Genomic DNA, 22,208 nt, shown 5'->3' on the forward strand with positions numbered 1-22,208 from the left:
AAAAAAAAAAAAAGAAAGCTGATGTTTTGAAAACAAAAAACTTTTTTTCTTCCAAATACAGGCAGCAGTACAACAGTTTCAGCCTTAAGAACTTCCTGCCTCCTGGGCTGTGCAGTGATGCAGGACAATCCCGACTGCCTTGTTCAGGCTCAAGCCATCTCTTGCCTTCAGCAGCTTCACATGTTTGCTCCTCGACATGTCAACTTGTCTAGCCTTGTAAGCTGCCTGTGTGTGAGTATACATTTACTAGTCTATATCCTTGTATTTTAAAACATTTTGTTCAGAAACACTTAAAAAAAATGCAGATGCTTCTTTAACCAGAGAAACTGATCATTATGTAGGGGTGAGGTGTTTCATATCCTCCTACAGGCAAGTAGTCTCTATTTTTTCAGTTGTTTCCCCAGTTTCTGCTTCCCTTTTACAAGATGAGCACATTCTCTAGAAATCTTGGCCTTCTGAACTGCTTGCAAGTGCATTCTGCTGCTCTTATTAAGGCCAGTTGTCTGGCAGGATATACCATCCATTACAAACTTGTGCTGGATTTTTACCAGCTATTTTATGTTGGCCGTTTTTTTAACTCTGCTGCTTTTTATGTCTTAGGTGAAAGATTGATTTAAAAAAATTTGTGTGTACCAATTACTGAGAATTGTTTTGTTTGGGTTTATTTTTTCATGATGGTGATAAATTGTAGATTTCTCTATTTTGTAATTACTGTGGCACTAATGCTTCAGTATACTGACTTCTTGGCAGTCAGTATAAAAATTTCTGACACATAAGAAATAGTCGAACCAGGTCTTTTGAAAAAATAAGCAAAACTCTTTTTCAGCCCTGTTTGACAAAGAGGTGGGGGGGTTATTTGTTTGCAGGGTTTTTTTTTTTGTTTGGTCCCATTCCCACTGCCCCAAGTCTCTGTGTCTTTGAATAGCTGCTGTTCTGAAGCACTTAGTTCTATGAAGAAAGCAGACATAATTTTCTGCTAGTTATTAGCCTTGGTGGGTTTTCAGGGGCTAGCTAGGGGTTTTTTATTTTGGGTTTGTTTTTTTTTCTTTTTTAAAAAAGACTGTCTAGTCTCCCTGAAAATCAGAGAGAAATAAAAAAAAAACACAGACAATAAAGTACTGTGGGTTTTTTTTAATCTCTCTTGTCTATCTTAACAGAGTTCTTATTCACATCTTCCCCTGAGTAGCACTTGTATATTGATAGTAACCATATATTGATTTTGTATGAAGTTTAGATTCCTTCCATTTATCTTTATTCAGTTTGATTAGAAACATGATTGTGGGAGCCAGGAAAAAATCAAAGGAGAAGCTCTTTCAGCCCCACATTGTGTTAGGCATGGATAGACTAGTTGCAGAAGAACTGGAACTCATCTGAAGTGTTCTTTCTTTTAACATATACCAGTTATGATTTTCTCTTCTCTGGGTAAAACACAGTTTTTCTTACACCGACAAAATCACAACAAATCATATAAGTTACTCTCTTGCTCAGAGGATGTATTAGCATTTGGGATCATATGTAAGTCCATGTACAGTCTACTTCCATGCATGGTATGTTCTCTAACTAATAGCAAGTACCTACTAATAAAGAGGATGTCGTGATAAAATTGTCTTGTCTATACAATATTACTGGGTTTTATTGTTTTAGCAAATTGTCTCAAAGTCCTTTATACAATACTTTATTAACTTTATGATATTAAATTACTCAATTAAGAAGCAGCATGGTTCATGGATCGAGTGTGTGTGTTCGTGCACGTGTACACATATGTGTGTTCACCTCTACCCCAGAAAAAAATAGTGAGCTTCACAGGGGAGGAGTCCACCAACATCAGTGGCCTTACGTGGATGAACTTTTCTCGTTCTCATGAAGTCATTACAGAACTATGGCCAATGTTCATGATACTGACAATTCACTATACGTCAATATGTCTCTCAAGAGTGTCATAAACTAAGAAGGTTTGAGTGTGTGCTTTGCAGGTCTGTGAGACGATCATTGCATAAGCAGACTTCTGCATTTGTAAAACTCGCCATCCATCCATGTAGTTTGCACCCACTAAATCACCATCTGGCTAGGGAAGCAGAATAAACTATTGGACTGGACCTGAAATCTGCTCTTGACTCTGTTGTTGGCTTGCAAGGTGACCCTCCGCAAGTCGCCTTCCATGAGTTTAAATTTCTGCAAGTGGAGAACAAGGTGTGACTGTCCTCCTTTGCAACGCATTTTGAAGTCTTAAGGGGAAGTACAGTACAAAAGCTGGGCACTAGGTACTGTGGATATTCATCGTTGCATTCTTTATTTAAGGCAGAAAAACAGGAGAGGCAAAGAATCTGTGGTCAGATAAGTGATCTTTTCCCCTTCTGTCCATAGAAACATGAATTCTCACACATAAAATCTTGAAAACAAATGTACACAGATTGTTCTGGGGTTTTTTTTAAGTAACATTTGAACCAGCTCCCCTCTCCACCTTTTTTTTTCCTTCAAGGTTTCCAGAGAATTCCTATGTCTTCAAACCTGTCTTTTTAAAAATCTGAAATATACATTCTCTTTTCTCTCTTTTCTCTCTTTTCTCTCTTTTCTCTCTTTTCTCTCTTTTCTCTCTTTTCTCTCTTTTCTCTCTTTTCTCTCTTTTCTCTCTTTTCTCTCTTTTCTTTCCCTTCCCTTCCCAAATGTAGCATCAGTCACGCCAACACAATCGCTGTGATCAGCTGCAAGCTGCCTCCTCCACCTGTCTTCCCACCCCCTAGAGCATGATATAGTTCAGGTCCCCAAAGTATTTACACCTTTCAGTTTGTGACTATGCTAGCACTAACAAAACATGACTCAGGCAATGGATACACAGCTTCACTGGCTCCTGTTTGGGGGGGGGGTTGTTGGTTTTTTTGGGTTTTTTTTAATTGTGTACATGTGCGTGTCTAGCTTCCCTTCTTCAGCTTCTGAAAGTATTCCTTCTTTGTCAATTTGATCTTTTTTCATGGGGCTTTGCATCTAACTAATGCTTATCCTGTCAGTTAAATTTTTGGCTCCAGCAGAATAGAATTCATATGCTTTTAATCACGTCTAACATTAGCTCTACAGCTAACTTAGGTGAGCACAGACTTCTGAAGAGCTTATCTGTGTAAGCTTATGATGTAGTGAACACCAGTTTTCAGCTGCGAGACATTAAAGATATTTTGAAACACGATCAGTATACAATGCCAATAACTATGCTGTGCTGTTGTCTTGGTGCTGTTTTAAGTACTAATTTTAGGGGCAGCTGACTTGCAATTTAAGTGTGTTCAACATTAAATATAAGATAAATGAACTAAGCAAATTAGGGTTTTGGTATGTTTGAGATAATATTCTGGATTTAATATATGCTGGATTTACATGTAATGGTCTCCACGTGTGGTTGGTATCGCTGTGATATCTATATTTTGGTTTTGTCATGACTGGTTTGTCATTTGTTTTTGTGCAGGAAATCTTGTTGGATAATTCTGTGTTGGTAGGTCCCTGTGCCTTGTTAATCCTAAACTGTTGCAGTTTGCAGTGGTGTTTTTTATTTCATCTTTTATCTTCTCCTTTTAACCATTTTAATGTGATTTCTTTTAGCATGTCAAGTGACATTTGATTGTCATCCTAACCAGACCCTTCCTAACTTTCTGCAGATGGCAGACATACATTTCATTTATGTGCTTAGTGAGGCATAAATTTGTTTTTAATGTGTTAAACACAGAAAGGGAACTGTTTGTTCATTTAAGTTTGTATGTGATGCTTGCATTTTGTGTCTGTTATTTAGTCCTGTCCCCTGCCTAGAATGTGGGAGAATGAGAGAGATGAAAAACGTGCATCTTGCATTATTCAGTAGCCTGAATTGGATCCTCTGTTTCTCCCCCTATTAAAAATGAGCACGCAATTTATGCATGTCCAACTTGAAGTAGAACGCGTAGCCTGCTTGCATAAATGTTGCATTAAAAGCCTCATTTGTTGTTTTTAAAGTTTCAATGAAAGTATCTTGCAGCCATACTTATTGAGCCAGGTTTCTTTTCTTTTAGAAGAATTACGCAGAGTGTATCTTTGTAATATGTAATTCTGAGTATTGTAGGTTCATGTGCATGCATAGGAGTTCAGAAGATGAAGCTTGGTTTTGTTAATGTAACAAAGCTGAAATTCTGTATCACTTACTCTTTTGGTCCTTAAATTGTTCTTTTTAACTGTATATTAACTAATATATATTAGTCATTGTGACTAACATATATTGACCCGATGCTGACAAATGAGGAATATGACCTTACTGCAAGGTTTGCCTGCAGCAGACCTTCAGCTCTGTCTATTTTAAGGACGGTGACAGCTAAGGGTACACAATTGCTTAGTTGTAAAGAATAACTTTTTTGATGGTAACCTAAGCTTAATTTAAAAGAAATTGCATAAATATTGGTGTAGCCATCTTGCCTGTCCACACAGCTGGTTCATCTCCTATTTGGGATCCCCTTCAGAATGTTCTTAAAATTGAAAGCAAGCAAATGAAAATCAGAAAGCTCCACTCTAACAAAAAACCTGGAGGCTATGTCTTGGGTACCCAAGTGTTTTTCCTTGTTCCTGTAATAACAAATCTGTTATCATGTATTTTTCAGTATAAAAAACAAACACTGGCCTGGTGGTGTTAGAGTATGTTGATGCTATAAACTTTTTTGTTAGAAACTGCTCAGTAGAGCTGACTTGTCTCAGTGTGATACATTCACCAGTAACTCTCACCCTTTCTCTCACCTTCTCTAAAACATAATTTAATGTAATCTGAGTATGTAATATTTCTTGCAATGAAATTGCAGCAGTGTTCTCTTTGTCCTTTCTTACAACCTTCCTTTCATGCATGGAGCTCAGATTTACTAAAGCATGATTGACTGTCTCACCTTTGGTCACATTGGCATTTCTCTAATTACATATGAGGATGATATGAGTAATTTTCTCTTGCACTGAGTTTTCAAGCCCATTATATATATCCTGTAGGCAAAGAATAGAGTTAATTGTTTGTTGAGACCACGATTCAGCTGTCATTGAAGTCAATGGGGATCTTTCTACTGATATTGGTGGCAGTTGGATCCAGCCCCAAACCACTTATACGTTATATTTGGAGAGAAACTGTTAAAAGTACTGATATGTTAAAATTGATTACAGGACTTGCAAAACCTTTCATTTGGGGTTAAAAAAAAAAAAAAAAAAAAAAGCCAAACAAAAATAGCATCAGTTAGATGCTTACTGGCATCACAGATTTGTCATAACTGCAATTGTTAAGAAAATACCGGCCTTACTGAGGTATTGCTATAAAAGTTTGTTAGCCATCTTACTGTTTCTTCTTGCATGTTTCAGGTGAATCTCTGTAGCTCATACTTATTATTGAGACGTGCAGTGGTAGCTTGCTTACGTCAGCTTGTGCAAAGGGAAGCTGCTGAGGTATCAGAATATGCTGTTGCATTAGTTAAAGAGAACAGAGAAGATTTTGCTCCAGGTAACGTATCAAAGTTTTGAGATGAAAAAGTTTGACACATTGATAGTGAATTTTAAATACACTCTGCTATGGGTGTGAAAACTTTGCTATGTTCTTGAAATCTTTAACTCAAAAAGGTTTTCTGCTTCTGTTCTCTATGTAGTACCAAATTATGGAAGCATCCAAACCCTTTCTTAGTGATAAAATGAAGATACTATTGCTTTTCGTATACCGTAGATAGTAAGGGTCACTAAATGAGAAAATGCAAGTAGAGTTCCAGAGAAACCTAAGCCTATCTAGCCCATAGCTGCAGTAGTAACTGCTTCATAAGCCTGTGTTTTACATGCATATTCATAATTTTATTTTCCTACATAAATCTCTTAAATGAAAAATCTATCAGTGAAGGAAGGTGTACAAAACCTGTTGAAGAAAGTTTTTATTGACTTCTTCGGAGAACTAGCTAAGGAATGGTCAGCTGGGGTCCCCAGAATTTTTAACTTCCTAAAGGTTTGGGGGTTTTGCTTAAAAGGCCTGAGAATAATCACTAGTTCATCCTCATGTGTCTTCCTGTGAGCGGACGGTGGTAATAAATTATTTCACTTTGTATTTCAATTCAAGCTCATTTGGAAATTTCCAGAAAAGGCAGACTATAGCCATTTTCTAAAACTGCTGATTTTTAAAATTGGTAATATTGGGCAAATAAAAATTGGTGATATTCATTTAACAAATTATTTCCATGTGTCTGTTTTTGAGCTTTGTTGGAGAATAATTTTAACTTCCCTTTCAAGTTAAAACATTGTTTTAGTATTACCTTGTGAGTCAGTGTGAGGAGGCAGATGGCCAAAGATAATTTTTTTCAGGAGCTCAGATGGTAATGCTGTGAACTTTTGGAGTAGGATTCTTTTTTTTTTTTTTTTTTTTTTTCTTCTCCTTGGGGTAACTTTCCTGCTGCTGTTAGTATGTTTCTGTTCAAAGTTTGTTTTGTACTTAGTTGATTTAGATGTGGTATTAAAGCAATTAATGCTATTATTTTGAAAGCATTTCAGGGCTAGATACTTGTAGTTCACAAGTTTTTCTGTGTGCAACCTTCAGTGGGGTTTCTATGATCATTACTGCAGTTTTCTGATGTACAGCATTCAGCTCACAGACTTTCTTCTTTGCAGAAGTTAACATCAGAGAAATAGGTCTGGAGGGGGCATTGCTGGGCTTGCTGGACAAAGAATTGGATCAAAGATTGTGCCAAGATATCAAAGAGACTCTGACTCATATGCTTACTTCAATGGCAGTTGAAAAGCTCTCTTTTTGGCTGAAGCTTTGTAAAGATGTTCTTGCTGCCTCAGCTGGTAAGTCCTAATGCACTGTATTTGAGAAGACAATGAAAATAAGGCCGGTAGCAGTACAGTATGTCACTGAGGGAAAGTATTCTTGTTTCTTGAATGTTTGACACTTATGAAGTGTATCACTGTCCTTCATATTGAAACACTGGACCCTTTAACTTAGTTCTTTCAGAAGGAATATGACTTTTTCCCTTCTGATTACCTTTTCCCTATTGAACAAGTCTTTGTAAACATTTTAGTATGTCTTGCCTGTTCATATTCTTGTTGATTTATAGTCCTACTGTTAACTTACTTCCATATCAGAAATGGAAATGCAGAATACATTTGAGCTTGTCCATCCTGTGCAAGTACCTACAAGAAGAATATTCAGACCCTCTCTTCTTTTAATAATAGGAATGATGCAGACCTGCTATATCATAATGAAACTCCTTAGCAAATAAAATTAATTACTGTGCTGAAGGAGGGGCGGAGGAGGCGGAATTTCTTTTCTTTTAACTAAAATGCAGGAGGAAAACTTCTGAATTTAGAGTCTCTTTTTTTTTTTTTTTTTTTTTTTTTTTTTTGACTTGGAAAGGTACTAGCTTCTAATGTGTCATGTTTATTTTAAAAAGGTTTTTTCTTCCTTTCACTTCTTTCACTGCAGTTCATCATTTACTTTCACAGTATTGATCTTGTCTTCCAGCAAGTAATATCAATCAAATGGAGACAGTTTTGTTACATTTTGTTTTTAATTCCAGCATTTACTTTGACACCAAGGTTGAAGGGAGTCATAGTGAGTTGGAGGCTAGAGATGGACTTTGAAGAGATTTTCTTATGAGTCCTTCTGTAGTTTTCAGTTACAGTAAGAAAGAATATTACATTTCTCCTTTTCTTCCCCCTTTTGTCCTAAATACAGATTTCAATACAGTAGCTTCAGTAAATACCACTCAAGAAGAGGAAACCGCCAAAGCGGATGATGCATCTGTATTAACCTCTGACAGTGATGAGAGGTTCCATCCTTTCAGTAATCCACGATGGTCTACCAGAGTTTTTGCTGCAGAGTGCGTTTGTAAAATTATAAGCCAGTGTGAAAATGCAGGCAGTGCACATTTTGACATAACTTTGGCTCAGGAAAGAAAACAACGTGATTCAAGAGGTATGTGTTAAGCACTGAAAGGATTTCACAGAATGCAAAGTATGCTTAAAATAAATGTTAGCTGTTTGCATCTTAATGAAATTCATGATAAATTTGTTGTTTGTAATCGTTGAAACCTTTAATTACTCTGATTAGAAGCCTGTATTAATTAAGGTGTAGAGCAATTTTTATTTGCCAAAATATTGGCATATCGCTGCAGCATTTACACTCACTTTCCTGGTTATAGTACTACGGCATATGTGTAGGAAGCCATTGTTTCTGCATAAGCATTGGCAATCAGAAGTGATAGCTGGCACCAGCCTACAACATCACAGTTTGGTATCTGGGAGTGTGACTAAAAAAGCTCCACTTTTTTTCTTTCCATAATTTGCATAATTACCAGTAGAAGCACTGTGCCAATTTTCAGTACCTCTCTATGTTTACTGGGAGGTGTTTTCCTCAAAATTCTTTTTTTTAGAAAATCTGCCTCATACATAAAGATAGTTGTGCTTTATCCTAAGTACTTTTTTTTTTACATTCAAATGGAAAGGAGCCTAGATCAGCTAACGTAAGATGTCCAAGTAATATGGTTGTATGTGTAAGCTGCCTTAAGTGAATCCTTGATATATAGTAAGGTAAAATGTCAAATACACATTTTGAAAATGTTGGGAGCAGTCTTATAAATCATGTCTAACGCTAAATTTAATAAAACTGTTTTCTTTTTTGATTTCTGTTTTCTCTGCAGATGACTTTTTGGTATTGCATTTAGCTGACTTGATCCGTATGGCTTTTATGGCTGCCACAGATCACAGTGATCAACTTCGCCTTTCTGGGCTTCAAACGTTGCTAATTGTTGTTCGGAAGTTTGCAGCTGTTGCAGAACCAGAGTTTCCAGGTCATGTAATTCTGGAGCAATATCAAGCCAATGTAAGCACCATTGCTAGTAACTTAGAAAAGTTTAGAGTTAATCACTAAAATAAATTTGCTTTTTGCAGTGCCTAGTGCTAGAGTTGGGTTTCAGTTTGTTGCTCACACTATTTATTTCTTTGGACTTAACTTCCTTAGAAAGCATCTTTTCAGTTGGTATATGTTTTAGCCCCAAAGTTTTTCAAGCGTTCAGCATTTTTCCCTCTTCCCTATTTGAATACAGCAAAAAGAAAACAGAATATTGGGGGGTTTGGGGAAAGCATTGGTTTCAAAGTGCAGAAGTATTGCAAGAAATATTAGGAACAACTATCATTTAAAATGCTGCTGAGAAATAAGTAGCCTTTACACATCTGAGATCACACTATGAGATCTTGGTCAGTAAATGTGCTAGAGGAGGTAAAAGCATGGATTGTTCACACAAGCTCTATTTCAGTTAAGTCTTGGTTGAGACTTACAGAAAAGATGTCCTGGTCATTTTGCATCCCAGACTGCACTTGAGTTAAATATGACAGGCAGCTGTGTTAAGCCTCATCTGGCTCTCATTCTTCAATTTCTAGCAGGCATTGAATAAGTCAGATCACTTTCTCTCACAGAAATGGAGAGATCCTGTCATTGAAGACATCCTAACCCACTTTGATCTTGCTTTTGCCATTAGAATTCTATTCTCCTGGCGCTGCTTTGTGGGAAGGGAGAAGTGCCTTGATCTAGTCGGGAGCTACCAAGGGAAAAAAATACACTTTTTCTGTCCTTGCTGTCCAAAACCATCAAGCAGGTCACAAGTAGTGCTAATAATTCTCCTTTTAGCCTTCACTACCCTTTAAAGTGTTTCTGCTAATACTGTGCATGGAATTTCTCATCAACTGTTTCATAGAAGTTGAAGAGATGTGAAGCAGTTTAATATCTAGTCTTTTTCTTGTCAATTTTTTTTCCATAACAATAACCAGAAATAGATGCATGTAGATTTTCCAGACTTAAGTAATTGTTTCCTGAAGTCTTGTTCAGAAGTTCCTTAAATGAAGTCTGAGCTTTAGGGAGTCTTAAGAAACTGTCATTATTTGTGATTTAAAACAACTCCTTTTCGCTTATTTTCAGAAACTTGTATTTGTAGTACTTGTGTTACACTTTGTACTTTCATCCCAAAGAGCATCAGACTTAAGTTTGAGTTTTCAGGTATTGGCTAAAGCAGGAAGGGGAATTTTCATTAGCCTTTAGTGAAATAGCTTTCAAAAGCGAGAGGTGAAATCTCTGCAACGTGTTAAGTGTATGTATGTTCTTTACTAGGCAGATGGGGTTTGTGCTCTCCCCTTGTTTCACTTTACAAAGTTGACCAACTTTAGCTGTTTGTTTCCTGAAATCTCTGTTCTTTCTGAGTAAGGAGTGAGTAAGGAAATGTCACTCATTAGGTGTATTGCAAGCCTTTCATGGTTTGGAACATTGTTTTTTCTTTTGAGGGCTTCTCATCAAGTCAAGAGTCCAGGAAGGAAGAGTTTTCTGTTTCAGTTTTACACTGTGCAAAAAATAGAATCAACTTTGAAGACCCCCTCTCAAAGAGAACCATGTCTTCAGTGTAAGCAAACTAAAACGATAAAAGTACGACTGCAACTCGCTGCTCTTTAGCCTCACTGAAACAGTCTGGAAAAATGAAAAGGAAACTGTGCTTTATAAAGGAAAACTGCAACAAAGCCTGCTTGTGAAAAGTAATTATTTAGTTAGTTGTTCACTATGTATTGAATGTCGTATAACTTCTCTTTAGGTTGGAGCAGCACTTAGGCCTGCCTTTGCTCCCGAAACTCCTCCTGATGTCACAGCAAAAGCATGTCAGGCAAGTGTTGAAAGTCAGAAGTCTTAGGTAATAGAACTTCTGAAATTTTCTTTTTGCTTGATAAATCACACAAGAAAAAGGAAATAAAACAACTAGCCTCAAATCCTCAATGCACACAAAATAATGTCACCCATGTTACCTCCCTATATATTGCAACAACTCAAAGATTTTACAAACTTTAAAATCTTTTGGGAAACTTTGTGTCGGTTGATACTTCGGCTGTTATTTATGACATCACTCTAATGTTTTTGGCTTTTGTTACTTACATATACCAAACTGTAGTATCATTTAACAGTGATTATTATCCAACTGTATCTCAGTAGAAATTAAATCTGGTTTTCATAATTTTACAGATGGAAAAAAAAAAAAAAAGAGTATCCAGTGGTGTTTGGCTCTTGTTTCTCATTGTTTCTGTTTTACAACATTAGGTTTGCAGTGCCTGGATAGCAAGTGGTGTAGTAAGTGATCTTAATGACCTTCGAAGGGTTCATCAGTTGCTTGTATCCTCTTTGGTAAAGGTGCAGGCTGGAAAAGAAGCACAAAGTCAACAATATAATGAAAGCACCTCAACTATGGAGATACTGGCTGTACTTAAGGCTTGGGCCGAGGTTAGTGTAACAGCTCTGTAGTGATAGTCTTGATATCTGGTAGGTGAGTTAGAACCTTTCAGACAGAACGGTTTCAGGAATTTCTTAAATGCTTCATTAGATAGAAGTGGCTGGTCCTTTCCTTTGCTTTAATACCTCTAAACAGTACAAAAACTTTGTAAACTTGACAAAAGCACTGCTAGTTAAACTGTTTGTATTGCACTATACATTAAGAAATATGTCTAGTACTTAAGAAAAGAAATAATTTCTTAACATGTTCTAATATTTCAACATTCTTTTTAAATTGGCGTGGTATAAATGGCTATGTTGATGGTCCACTGAATGTGCCATTTTAAATAGGTGTCATTTTTTCTCAGTGTCTGTTGGCATTTAATTTCTTACAGGTAGTTCTTATAAGTTGACAATGTCAGTTCAGTACTGCATTGGCTAACTGCCTTAAAGTCAGCTTTAAAACTGTAAGAAGTGAAGATCTGTAGATCGTTCCGGTCTATAAGATCACCAGAAGTCTTCAAGCAAACTTTCTCCTGGTTCTCAGATATGAGACACTATGACAAAGTAAACTGGAGATAAACTTTTGTGACCTGTAATTTACAAATATTGCACTTAAGCCCTAGGCGGTTCCTTCTCACTTAGGGTCTTACCTATTTCTTGTTTCGAGAACTTGAAACAATACACCCATCCTGTTGTGGGGAGGAGTAAGAGAGGGGCTTGGTGGGTGCTTAGTTGCTGGCCTGGGTCAACCCACTACAACTAGCAAACTTGAAAAATATACAGAAATCATAATTGCAGGAGATGGATACTCAAAAAAGCTAACTTTAGATTAGTTGAAGTGGTCTCTTATGTCTCCTTTATAGTTGAGGAGAAGAGCTTCCCTCCAGGGGTATTTTGGAGAGGCTAAAGAGGGCTGCTGGTCTGAAACATTCTCAAGCCGATCTTTTTTGATAACTAGAGAGGCATCTAGGGAAATTAACCTTCTCACATTTACGTTAATCTATTGGTGGCAACACCCAAAGTTTGCAAATGATACAAGACTGTCCTCTTCATTCTTTACTGCTAACACAGAGTAATACATAGTTTTGAGAAGTTGATTGCGAATGCAAAATGTCATTTCAGCTAAAATAAGATTTAGGAACGATTTGACTGCACGTTCAGGATCATGATTGTAGGTATATTATTCAATAATAAGTTCCTCAGTCTTGTAGCTGTAAACAGGGTTTGATGGTTGGAAGCTGAAGCTGGACAAGTAATACATTAATTTTTAAGAGCGTGGAAGTTAACTGCAGCTATGTTTAGGAATTTTAGTAGGTTTCCCTTTATTGGGACTCTTGCATCAAGGTTAGCTGGGGGAGCGGAATCTGAAGGTTTAGAAAATGCGTGCTTGTTCACCCATGCCTAACCTCATGCCCATTCAACAGGCAGTCATGCTAATGATCACAGTAGTTTTTCTAGTGTTAATATTTGTAAATCTCTCTCCAAATATATCAACAGGTTTACATAGTTGCAGTTGAAAAGCAGAAAAATCAAAGTGATGCACACAATCACAGTTTAAAAATTGCAAACTCCGCAGAAGAAAGCTACAGAGATGTAGCATCTTCAGCCAGTGGACTTCTGGACTTGGTACAGACAGATCTTGGAACACTGAGCAAGCTCTGGCTTGCTGCACTTCAGGATTTTGCTCTCTTAACTTTGCCTTCGGAATATGCATCACAACTACCAGCTGAAGGTAAGAATCATAGAATCATAGAATCATAGAATGTTTTGGGTTGGAGGGGACCACTAGAGGTCATCGAGTCCAACCCCCCTGCAGTCAGCAGGGACACCGACCTTCATAGCAGTACACTCCTTGTTTCCTTTGAGGTGTTTCATGGGCTTTTCCTTGTTGGCTCCTATTACCTCAGGAGCCTCCGGCTCACCTCCGCCAGACTTCAACCTTGCTGCAGCACCCCTGGCACACTGCTGGGCAACAGGTTGAGGGCTCATACTAGCCCCCAGTCCCTCTAACCCTTGCATATCAACCCCTGGCCTGTCGCTGGCAAGCCCGATAGGTTCCCCTTCCCCCTTCACATCTAGTTTAAAGCCCTGTCAATGAGCCCTGCAAGCTCCTGGGCAAAGACCCTCTTCCCCCTTTGAGAAAGCTGGCTCCCATTTGATGCCAGCATTCCCGGTGCCGTGTAGACCATCCCGTGGTCAACGAACCCAAAGTTGTGGCGGCGACACCAGTCGCGAAGCCACGTGTTAATAGACTGAGTTCTCCTGTACTGCCCAGTGTCTCTTCCCACAACTGGAAGGAGCGAGGAGAAGATGACCTGCGCTCCAGATCCCTTCACTAACCGCCCCAAGGCTTTGAATTCTTTTTTCATCACCCTCGGGCTACTTACTGCAACTTCATCTGCACCCACGTGGAAGAGCAGTAAGGGATAGTAGTCCGAGGGTCGGACCAGGTTAGGAAGCTTCCTAGTGACATCTCTAATCTGGGCTCCTGGGAGGCAGCAGACCTCCCTATGAGCAGGGTCCGCCCGGCATATCGGTCCTTCTGTTCCCCTCAAATGGGAATCTCCTATTACTATCACCCTCCTCTTCTTCCTTGTGGATGCAGTAGTGATGCGACGGGGGGGTTTTTCTGATCTTTGTGCCTCCCGTGATGTGGATAGGTCAACACCTACCCCATCCACTGCCTTCTCTTCTACCTCTAGAGCCTCATACCTGTTACTCAGAGGCACCTGGGGAGAAGCGGTGGGTGCAGAAAGGGTTCTCCTCCTGCCCCGACTACAGACCACTTTCCATTCACTGCTCTCCATCGAGGCCCTTCCTTCATCCTGATGACTGGGGGATACTGGTTCCCAGAAGGGAAATCGGTTGTATTTTTCCAGTTCACTTGTAAGTGCACATCATTGATGTGTTACTGACTTATGTTAAGATCACAGTAAGATTAAATTGTGTAGAGAATATGGAGGCTTGTGTGCCTATCTGAAGATAAAGTCTGCTACTGAGAACAGAGGTTTCACTGATGTGAAAAGTAGCTTATTTGGAATTCTTGTTTGTTGTGTAATTTTACGGTTGAAAGAAGAAAAAGGTAATTGTATTGGATTCTATCCAAATAAATCTAAATTAAGTGCCCTCATTAGCCTGAATTTTAATATTGAACCTTTTTTTTTAAAAAAAGTCATACATTAAATACAATAATTTCAGGGAAAAAAAGAATCCCCTTTTATAAGAATGAGAAAATATGGTAGTTGAAAATAAATTACATCCTTAAAACTGTAACTTCTCTTCTTGTAGGTGGTACATTTTATACAGCAGAGACAATTGAAAATGCCAGACCTCATTACTACAACTCCTGGGCACTGATACTTCATGCTACAGCATTATGGCTTACTAGCACAGGTTTCATCGTTGTTGATCCAGATGAAGGAGTTACCAATCTCTCTAGACCTGTCACCCCAACTACGATGTGTCAAGATTCTTCTACCAGGCCCTTGGTGAAATCTCCTGAGGATGTGAATACTGACAGATTTCATCTTATCTTGGGTTAGTGAGTGTATAATCTGTCTAGATGCTGTAACCCAAAATGTAATTTTTAACAGATAGAACTGCTAGCAAACAAATATTTAATTATCCACATTTAACTGCATCATTGAATATTGCATCTCTTAGAAAAATATACAGTCAGAGAATTTTAAGTCCTAGTGAGAAAACTGTAGTGTGTTCTCACAAATGTGGCAGAAAAAACACTCCATGTGAGCTAAGCAAGTCCTAGACAAGTGCTTACTGCTTTGCTCATAGACATGAGAGTTCAAGGGTGGTGGCACTACAGTTACAGAGTGTATGGTTTTGCACCACTGAAGTACAGTTTTACATCACAGAATAGTGTGTAGATTGGAAGTGACTTGTGGAGGTTGTCTTGTCCTCCACCCCCTGCTCAAGCAGGGCCACCTGAAGCCATTTGCCCAGGACCGTGTTGTTGCCCAGACAGCTTTTGAGCATTTCCATGGATGGAGACTCCTCAAACTCTCTGGGCAAGCTGTGCCAGTGCTCGGTCACCCTCACGGTAAAAAAGTGTTTCCTGATCACATAAAGCTCTGTTTAAGTGTCCGCTACTGCAGAGGCTAATCAGGCAGTTGAATCCAGTCCCAGTTCTCTAAATTTACAGAATCGGGCATTTCTGGTTGAATTTTTTTCTTTGGTCTCTCTTTTGTATCCTTCTTTCATAATCCCTTTTTGGAATGGGTTTGTATGACTCAGATGCATATGGCTTCTTTTGAATCCCAGTCTTCCTGCACATAGGCAGCTTCCTTTTGAACTCCATGGCTCCCTCAGTTAAAAGTGAGAGCTCTGATACAAAAGCTGCTCATTTCCACTGCTTCCAATACTACTGGATTAGTGCTTGAAATTTCGTGTGCTTTACCATGGACACCTGGCTTGTTTATTCTGCTTTTTAACACATTCCACTTGTTCATTTTCACTTCCTACAGAGAAACTGAAAGAAATCTAAAACACGGACACTTTCTGTTGCGTAACTGTTCTTTGATCAGTTTCCCGAGTCATCACACATTTTGGAATTAGAGCTGTACAACTGGGATGAGAATAGGGATCACAGTCTGTATGAAGTTTATCTCCCTTGTCGTAAAGGAGTCATTGTCATCTGAAGAGTCCTGAAAGCTCAGAAAAAAGTGATTGTTTTTATCTGCTCTAGGATTTGCAAGCTTAGGCTTTGTGTAATTTACTTATTGCTGGTGATCCAGTTGTGGTAGCTGAGATCTTTAGCATTTTTTTAAAATGGCGAGATAAAGCATCAGCCTTTGAGTTTGCGAACTATTATTACTTTCTCCATTATTTCCTTCTATTACATAAACCAGTGCGATTAGGCAAATATTCTGCTATAAATTCATTATGAATTGTCTGCCTATTCATTGGACCTAGAGTTCGGTGGTTTACTCAAATTGCTCTATTTTTTTAATTTATTTATGTTAATAGCCAGTTATAATTGTCTTATACTGTATAGAAGCTGAAGTTCTTTCATTGTTTTGAGGGAAATAGAGTTCTTGCCCCAAGATATTAGCAACAGAAGATGAATTCACTTAATATAAAATGCAAATGCTATTTCTATGTCTGCTCAACCTACTGCTAGGTTATTTCATAACTGACAAAATTACTTCTTAAAATTGCAAGCACATATGGGTTTTTTCTTCTGATGCTTACAGGAATTAGTGTGGAATTTCTCTGCTCTCCTCGATCAGATGCAGCAATGGAGAACATTATTGCCTGCTTACATGCCCTACAGGCACTCTTCGACGTTCCGTGGCCGAGGTCTAAAATAGGTGGTGATCAGGTAATGTCTTAGTGATCAAAAGCCCCCCAGAATTAAGGCATAATTTTAGTTTGAACAGTATCTGCACTCTCTATTGTATATCCAGAAATCTTCAACACATAAGTAGTAGGTGAATTATATGCTTTACCAAAATCCAAAGCTGTAGAGGGAGGAGAGAAAAAGAGCACAACATGCAACCTGTAAGAAGACAGCGAGGGGCAGAGAACTTGAGGACGTTTCATCAGGAAGGAGTAATTAGATGAGTAGGATGAGAGCCAGGTAAAGACAGAATTCCAGAAAAAAATGGTCTCTTACTCTATCTGTCAAGGAACAGTTCAATTACTTCTGTTGTAAATACTGAAGATGATAAAAGGAAACTGCACAAAAGCAGTGGTTTTAAAAAAAAAAAAAAAAGGCGGGGGGGCAAAACAAACCCACAACACACCAGTGATTCTAAAAAGAAGTAGTAACTTCAAAATTCCATTTTTTTTACTTTATATTGAGCTTTATACCATCCTGTGTGCCATGCAATTGTCTAACACAGCAAAAGTGATAAAACCTATGGACATGCCCAAGTTCTGCTGACTTGGTGCTCTCTCCAGGAAATGCATACACTGTAGGAGGGATACAATGTATTATCCCCACCTTCAAGAATTAAAAAGCCGTAAGATAAAGATTACTTAGAGTTTTTTTAGTGCTTTTAGGTGCCTTATCTCTAAGCTATCGTGATTACTATTTTGTTGGGAGAATCGAGCAGGACTGCGGCTACTGGGAATTAGGAGCTAGATGTTGAAGAAAATGCCAACTCCTGTGAGTGTATCCATTATACTGTGTTCCTTAGTGAGATTAGTAAGAGTAATACTGTTGGCTTTAACAGGTATTAACAAGTTTCTAAAATTGCTGCATTGAAATGGGGATATATTAAGCATTTTTCTTACTGTAGGAGTTGGGTGTAGAGTTGCTGAACGTTTTGCATCGACTGATACTGACCAGAGAATCACCTGATATTCAGCTTGCTGCCCTTGAAGTGGTTCGGCTGATTCTTTTTGCAGCTCAGGAACATGTGAGGGAAAAGCGGAGAAGTGCAGAAGGTACAGTAATGTATGAGATGTTGAATACATATTATCAGGATTAAAGCAATTCTTTCTTGGAAAACTGGATTCTTGAAGATGATATTCCAAGATGCATCTTAATTGAAGTGTTTCACAGTTGGTGACTAATCCTGATTTGCTTGAGTCAGTCCAGGTGCCTGACGTAAGAATTGGGGTGGTATGATAGATAGCAGGTGGTTTTGGTGGTGACTGTAGGGCATGAAGTGAGGAGGAAAACTGGAGAAACTGCAGTTGGGATAGTCCTCTGCGGGGCCAGGCAGGGGGGAGTCTTAGTGAAAAGCTGGGATCAGCTGCAGTGGAGTAATGGAGAGACTCGGCACACACAGCTGTTACAAGCCAGACTCCACAAGTTACTTTGATTGTAACTTCCTGAAGTTCATTTTCTAAAAGAAAAAAACTGGGAGAAGAATGAAACACTTATATTAGGTGACATCATATTGGCATGGCTGGTCCCTCAGCCTGTTGTACATCTAAATCTGTTGCACACGCCTTTGCCTTTTCACAATCAGTGCATAGTTTGGTTTTTCAGAATATGGGTATCTTCCAGTAGAACTTTGAATACATATGCATGCACATGTACACGTATCAAGATTGTCACTTGGTGATGAAACGGTCTTTAAGAAGTAAATTTTTTGGAAACAAGGTATGGCCTGCAGATTTCTGCCATATTTCTTCTTTTTGTTTTAGTTGATGATGGTGCTGCAGAAAAAGAAACGTTACCAGAATTTGGAGAAGGCAAAGATACGGGAGGACTGGTGCCTGGGAAATCATTAGTCTTTGCAACACTGGAGTTGTGTGTTTGTATTCTTGTCAGACAGCTTCCCCAGCTCAACCCTAAATTAACTTGTAGCCCCGCCGTTCAATCTGGAAAACATCTGTTATTGTCAGAAGATGGAAGTAGACTGGTAGCAGCAGCATTAGTTATTCTCTCTGATGTTCCTGCAATCTGCTCTCCTGAAGGTATGCTGTTTCATCACAAGAAAAGATTAACAAAAGAATATCTCAGCCCCCTTGTTATTACCTTATTTTCTCAGCTGGATAAACCTGGCAGCAAGTTTTGTTGATTTGCTTGTGACAATTTCCTGTTCTAATTATTTTTTTCCACTGTCAGATTACAAAACAAGTTACAAAGCTGAAGCAATTAAAGGAATGTTTTCTTTTCCTCCCACATGTAGCAGTGCAATTAATAGATTCATTTTGTACAGGGAAGCATACGATAGCTACATTATTATATTCTACTTGAGTTGTCTATCCTGGAATTTATAATGCAGACATAAATTTGAAAGGGAAATGTATCATGTTACCTTGCACTAAAAGCCATCATTTGAACATTAGGAAACCACTGTAAGGTGTTACAGTTGATTTCTGAGACTAGTTGACTTTTATCCATGGTTCATTTTGGATTCACTCCAAACTTCAAGGTGCTTGCCCCACCCCCCAATGTTGTATTCATACATATGATCTTTCAGTACTGTTACAGCCACACCTATAAACCATTTCTGCCCTACTCCGCTGTTCACACTTTAGGTATCTGTGTTACACCTTATGCAAATTTTTGCATTTACCAGCCCTGTTAAGTTTCTTCTTTTTTCTTGTTTTTTTCTCTGTTACAAGATTCTTCTTCGGGGGATAGCATACTCCAAATGGAATAGTAGGCAGTTCTTGCTATCACTGTAGGGTGATGATACGATTTCTCTTTTTCCATCTGCAGCTCATTATTTATCAGTTCAAAGCAAAAGGAAACAAACGTAGCATCACTTAGATCTGAGGGCAACTCTCTTGTATGAAAAATAATTTGTGATTTTTTTTTTTTTCTCCCTGTAGTTCTTTTTGTATTTAGCTGTTCAAGTTATTCTACAAACTAACAGCTTGCAGGGTGAGACCAGATGGGATGTTTACACTAGAGAACTTAAGCATTTAAGTCAGGTGACTAAAATGAGGAGCTTAAGCTTGCTTATACAATCAGTTGAATAAGGAAGCATCTCCAAAAGTCAACTCATATAATCAAGGAGAAGAGAACTCCTACATGGAATTGGATCATTTTTCCCCCCTTTAATAGGTAACTGAAATTATGGTCCTGTGACTACCACATGTCTTACTTCAGGCACCTGTCGTGATATGTATGCATAATAAATTTTTCAAATAAATTATGCTCATGAACTGCATTCCATACTGAATTCCAACAGTCAATTTTCAGAGACTTGGCTGTTTAAAAATAGAAGATAGATGGCGTCACATTCAGAAAATACTTATGCATATGTTCATGAGGTTTCTCATGAACATCAGTATATTAAAATCTTAAAAACATAAGCATTTTGCTAATTAGGGAAGGACATAAGCATATTAAGCCATATGCTTAACTCTGTGCTTTACTGAACTTAAGATAGGAGCAATACATAAGTATGCAGGTTTCTAGATTGTCTCCAATATGTGCAGAATTCTGTATTCCTGTATTAGATTCAAAGACCTAAGAATATTCCAAGTTCTTCCTGTGATTATTTTTTTAAAATTTTTTTTTAATGGTGTCTCATTGTGACAGGTCAACTCTCAGATCCTCAGGGAGAGATGAAGATCTGTTCAGTAGTCTGTGGGACAATCTGCTTCTCTCCTTAAGTCTCCTCTTTTCCAAAATATTTGTTACTGTCATTCTAGGAATTTTTGTTACACACTTTTAGTCTGAGATCCAACTCCTCATAATCTGACTGAATTCTTGACTTTACTGTTTTCCTGGAGCAGTGAAATCCTTGGCTAACTACACATCATGTGGGAGAAGCATTTCCTCTTACCAATTTTGAAATTACCCCCTGTTAATTTCCTTCACTGTATTGTCTTCATTGCAAAATATGCTGAGATGCTCATAATTTGTTTTCTGCTATTCAGTACTTTGTATACTTCCATAGCTTCTCTTCTTCTGCTCCTCAGTGGTTCCGATTGTTCTGTTCCTGCTTTTCTCTGAACATGACATAATTCCACGCTTCATATAATAAAATCATCAAGGAAAATATATACAATGCTAATTTAAAAGGAGAAAAGGATTAACTTCTCTTAAGCAGTCTGACTCTGTGTTTGCAAGTCACATATTTCAAATCTTACTTCAAATTACCAGTGCCTCCATTCACATAGGTGATTAAAATGATAAATCATAAATAAAAACAAGACTCCAAGAAAACCACCTAATTTTTTTTTAATGTAAAACGTACCTGAATTTTTTTAATTTCTGTGAAATTAATTTGCTTTGTGTTGCAGGAAGTGTTTCAGTTCTTCCTACTATCTTGTACCTAATTATTGGAGTACTTAAAGAAACTGCTGTGAAATTGCAAGATGGCCAGTTACCTTTGACGGTTGCTGCATCTTTACAAGCTCTTAAAGGACTCTTGTCTTCTCCGATGGCTCGAGCAGAGAAGAGTCGGACTGCTTGGACTGATCTTCTGCGTAGTGCTTTGGTCACAGTGCTTGACTGTTGGGATCAAGGTAAGCACAAATTTGGGGGTTTTGTGTTTAGAAAACAAGACAAAAAATTGTTTGGGTGAAGGGTTGTTTGGTTTTACTTAAACTAATATCTTAGTCGCAGGAGAATTGGTTGGCTACCAAGTACTGTTGAAACTATAGTGCAGTCTTGTCCCTACAGTTTGTATGAGAAGTCATCATCTGTAAATGTGCGATTGCAGGCTTACCCCTACACCATGTAGTGCCACAGTGTAGTTACATGGAATAAACAGGACTTGCGGTTGAGCACCAAAGACAGATGTACTGCATGCAGGTTCTCCACGAAGAATTAGTGACTGCATTGAAGCAAAGGGTGTTAAGTAGTTCAAGAGAAAATACTTTTGTCTTAAAGTTACCTTTCTGTGTGCTGCTGCTTCAACTTCCCAAGTTTGTAGTACTTTTATCATTCCTTACGTTTAATCTCTAAGTTGTAATTTGTTGTTGGAACTTTTGCTTATAGTGCTGTTTTTTTAAGTTACAGCAAAAGAATATATGTTCTTAATGCAGACTTTATATTATTCTCAAAATAGGTTGTACCCTAATATGTCCTATGTCTCTTCAAAGATCTTTATTGTATCTCTGTATTTTATACAGAGGAACAATGCCATAGGAGTATGCTGTTACTTCTAAATATGCGTATAACCACCCCTGAGTTCCTGTTTGGGCCTTGGCTTTTATTACAGTAAAAGTCTGTATCAATGCATCAGAGTATGTCATGTATTTGAAAAAAGAGATTCCTGAAGAACCATAGACATTGATACTTCTATTCCACCTCTTTGTAACACTTGAATTCATGGAATTACTATTTAATGCTAATCTAACAGACTGTTTACTTTATTGATAGTAGACGGGCTGCTCCAAGAACTTGATGAAGTTAGCCTGCTTACTGCGGTTACAGTATTTGTTATGTCTACCAGTCCAGAAGTTACCACCATAGAGTGCCTTCAAAAGCGTTGTATTGAGAAGTTTAAAATAACACTTGACTCAAAAGATCCTCTTGTAAGTACCAGTGAAGTTATAAGAATATCAGTATCAT

The 22,208-nt window shown here is 38.1% G+C and overlaps 1 protein-coding gene across 3 annotated transcripts in view; it reads left to right on the forward strand.

The window, feature by feature from the left end:
- The window catches only part of HEATR5A (HEAT repeat containing 5A), a 59,093-nt gene that overhangs the window by 33,434 nt on the left and 3,451 nt on the right, over positions 1-22,208 (forward strand). For 2 of the 3 annotated variants that reach the window (XM_009646702.2, XM_035902084.1), the window contains 14 exons: positions 62-231; positions 5,341-5,479; positions 6,622-6,801; positions 7,691-7,930; positions 8,655-8,836; positions 10,590-10,658; positions 11,087-11,266; positions 12,755-12,989; positions 14,546-14,794; positions 16,468-16,595; positions 17,518-17,665; positions 18,374-18,646; positions 20,933-21,157; positions 22,017-22,171. In XM_009646702.2, coding sequence (XP_009644997.1) covers positions 62-231; positions 5,341-5,479; positions 6,622-6,801; positions 7,691-7,930; positions 8,655-8,836; positions 10,590-10,658; positions 11,087-11,266; positions 12,755-12,989; positions 14,546-14,794; positions 16,468-16,595; positions 17,518-17,665; positions 18,374-18,646; positions 20,933-21,157; positions 22,017-22,171 — 2,573 coding nt within the window. The remainder of the gene's footprint in view (positions 1-61; positions 232-5,340; positions 5,480-6,621; positions 6,802-7,690; positions 7,931-8,654; positions 8,837-10,589; positions 10,659-11,086; positions 11,267-12,754; positions 12,990-14,545; positions 14,795-16,467; positions 16,596-17,517; positions 17,666-18,373; positions 18,647-20,932; positions 21,158-22,016; positions 22,172-22,208) is intronic. The other variant, XM_035902083.1, reaches the window with a different exon arrangement.

This window comes from Egretta garzetta, unplaced genomic scaffold (genome assembly GCF_000687185.1).
Source record: "Egretta garzetta isolate BGI_Z169 unplaced genomic scaffold, ASM68718v1 scaffold79, whole genome shotgun sequence".
NCBI classification, from domain to species: domain Eukaryota; kingdom Metazoa; phylum Chordata; class Aves; order Pelecaniformes; family Ardeidae; genus Egretta; species Egretta garzetta.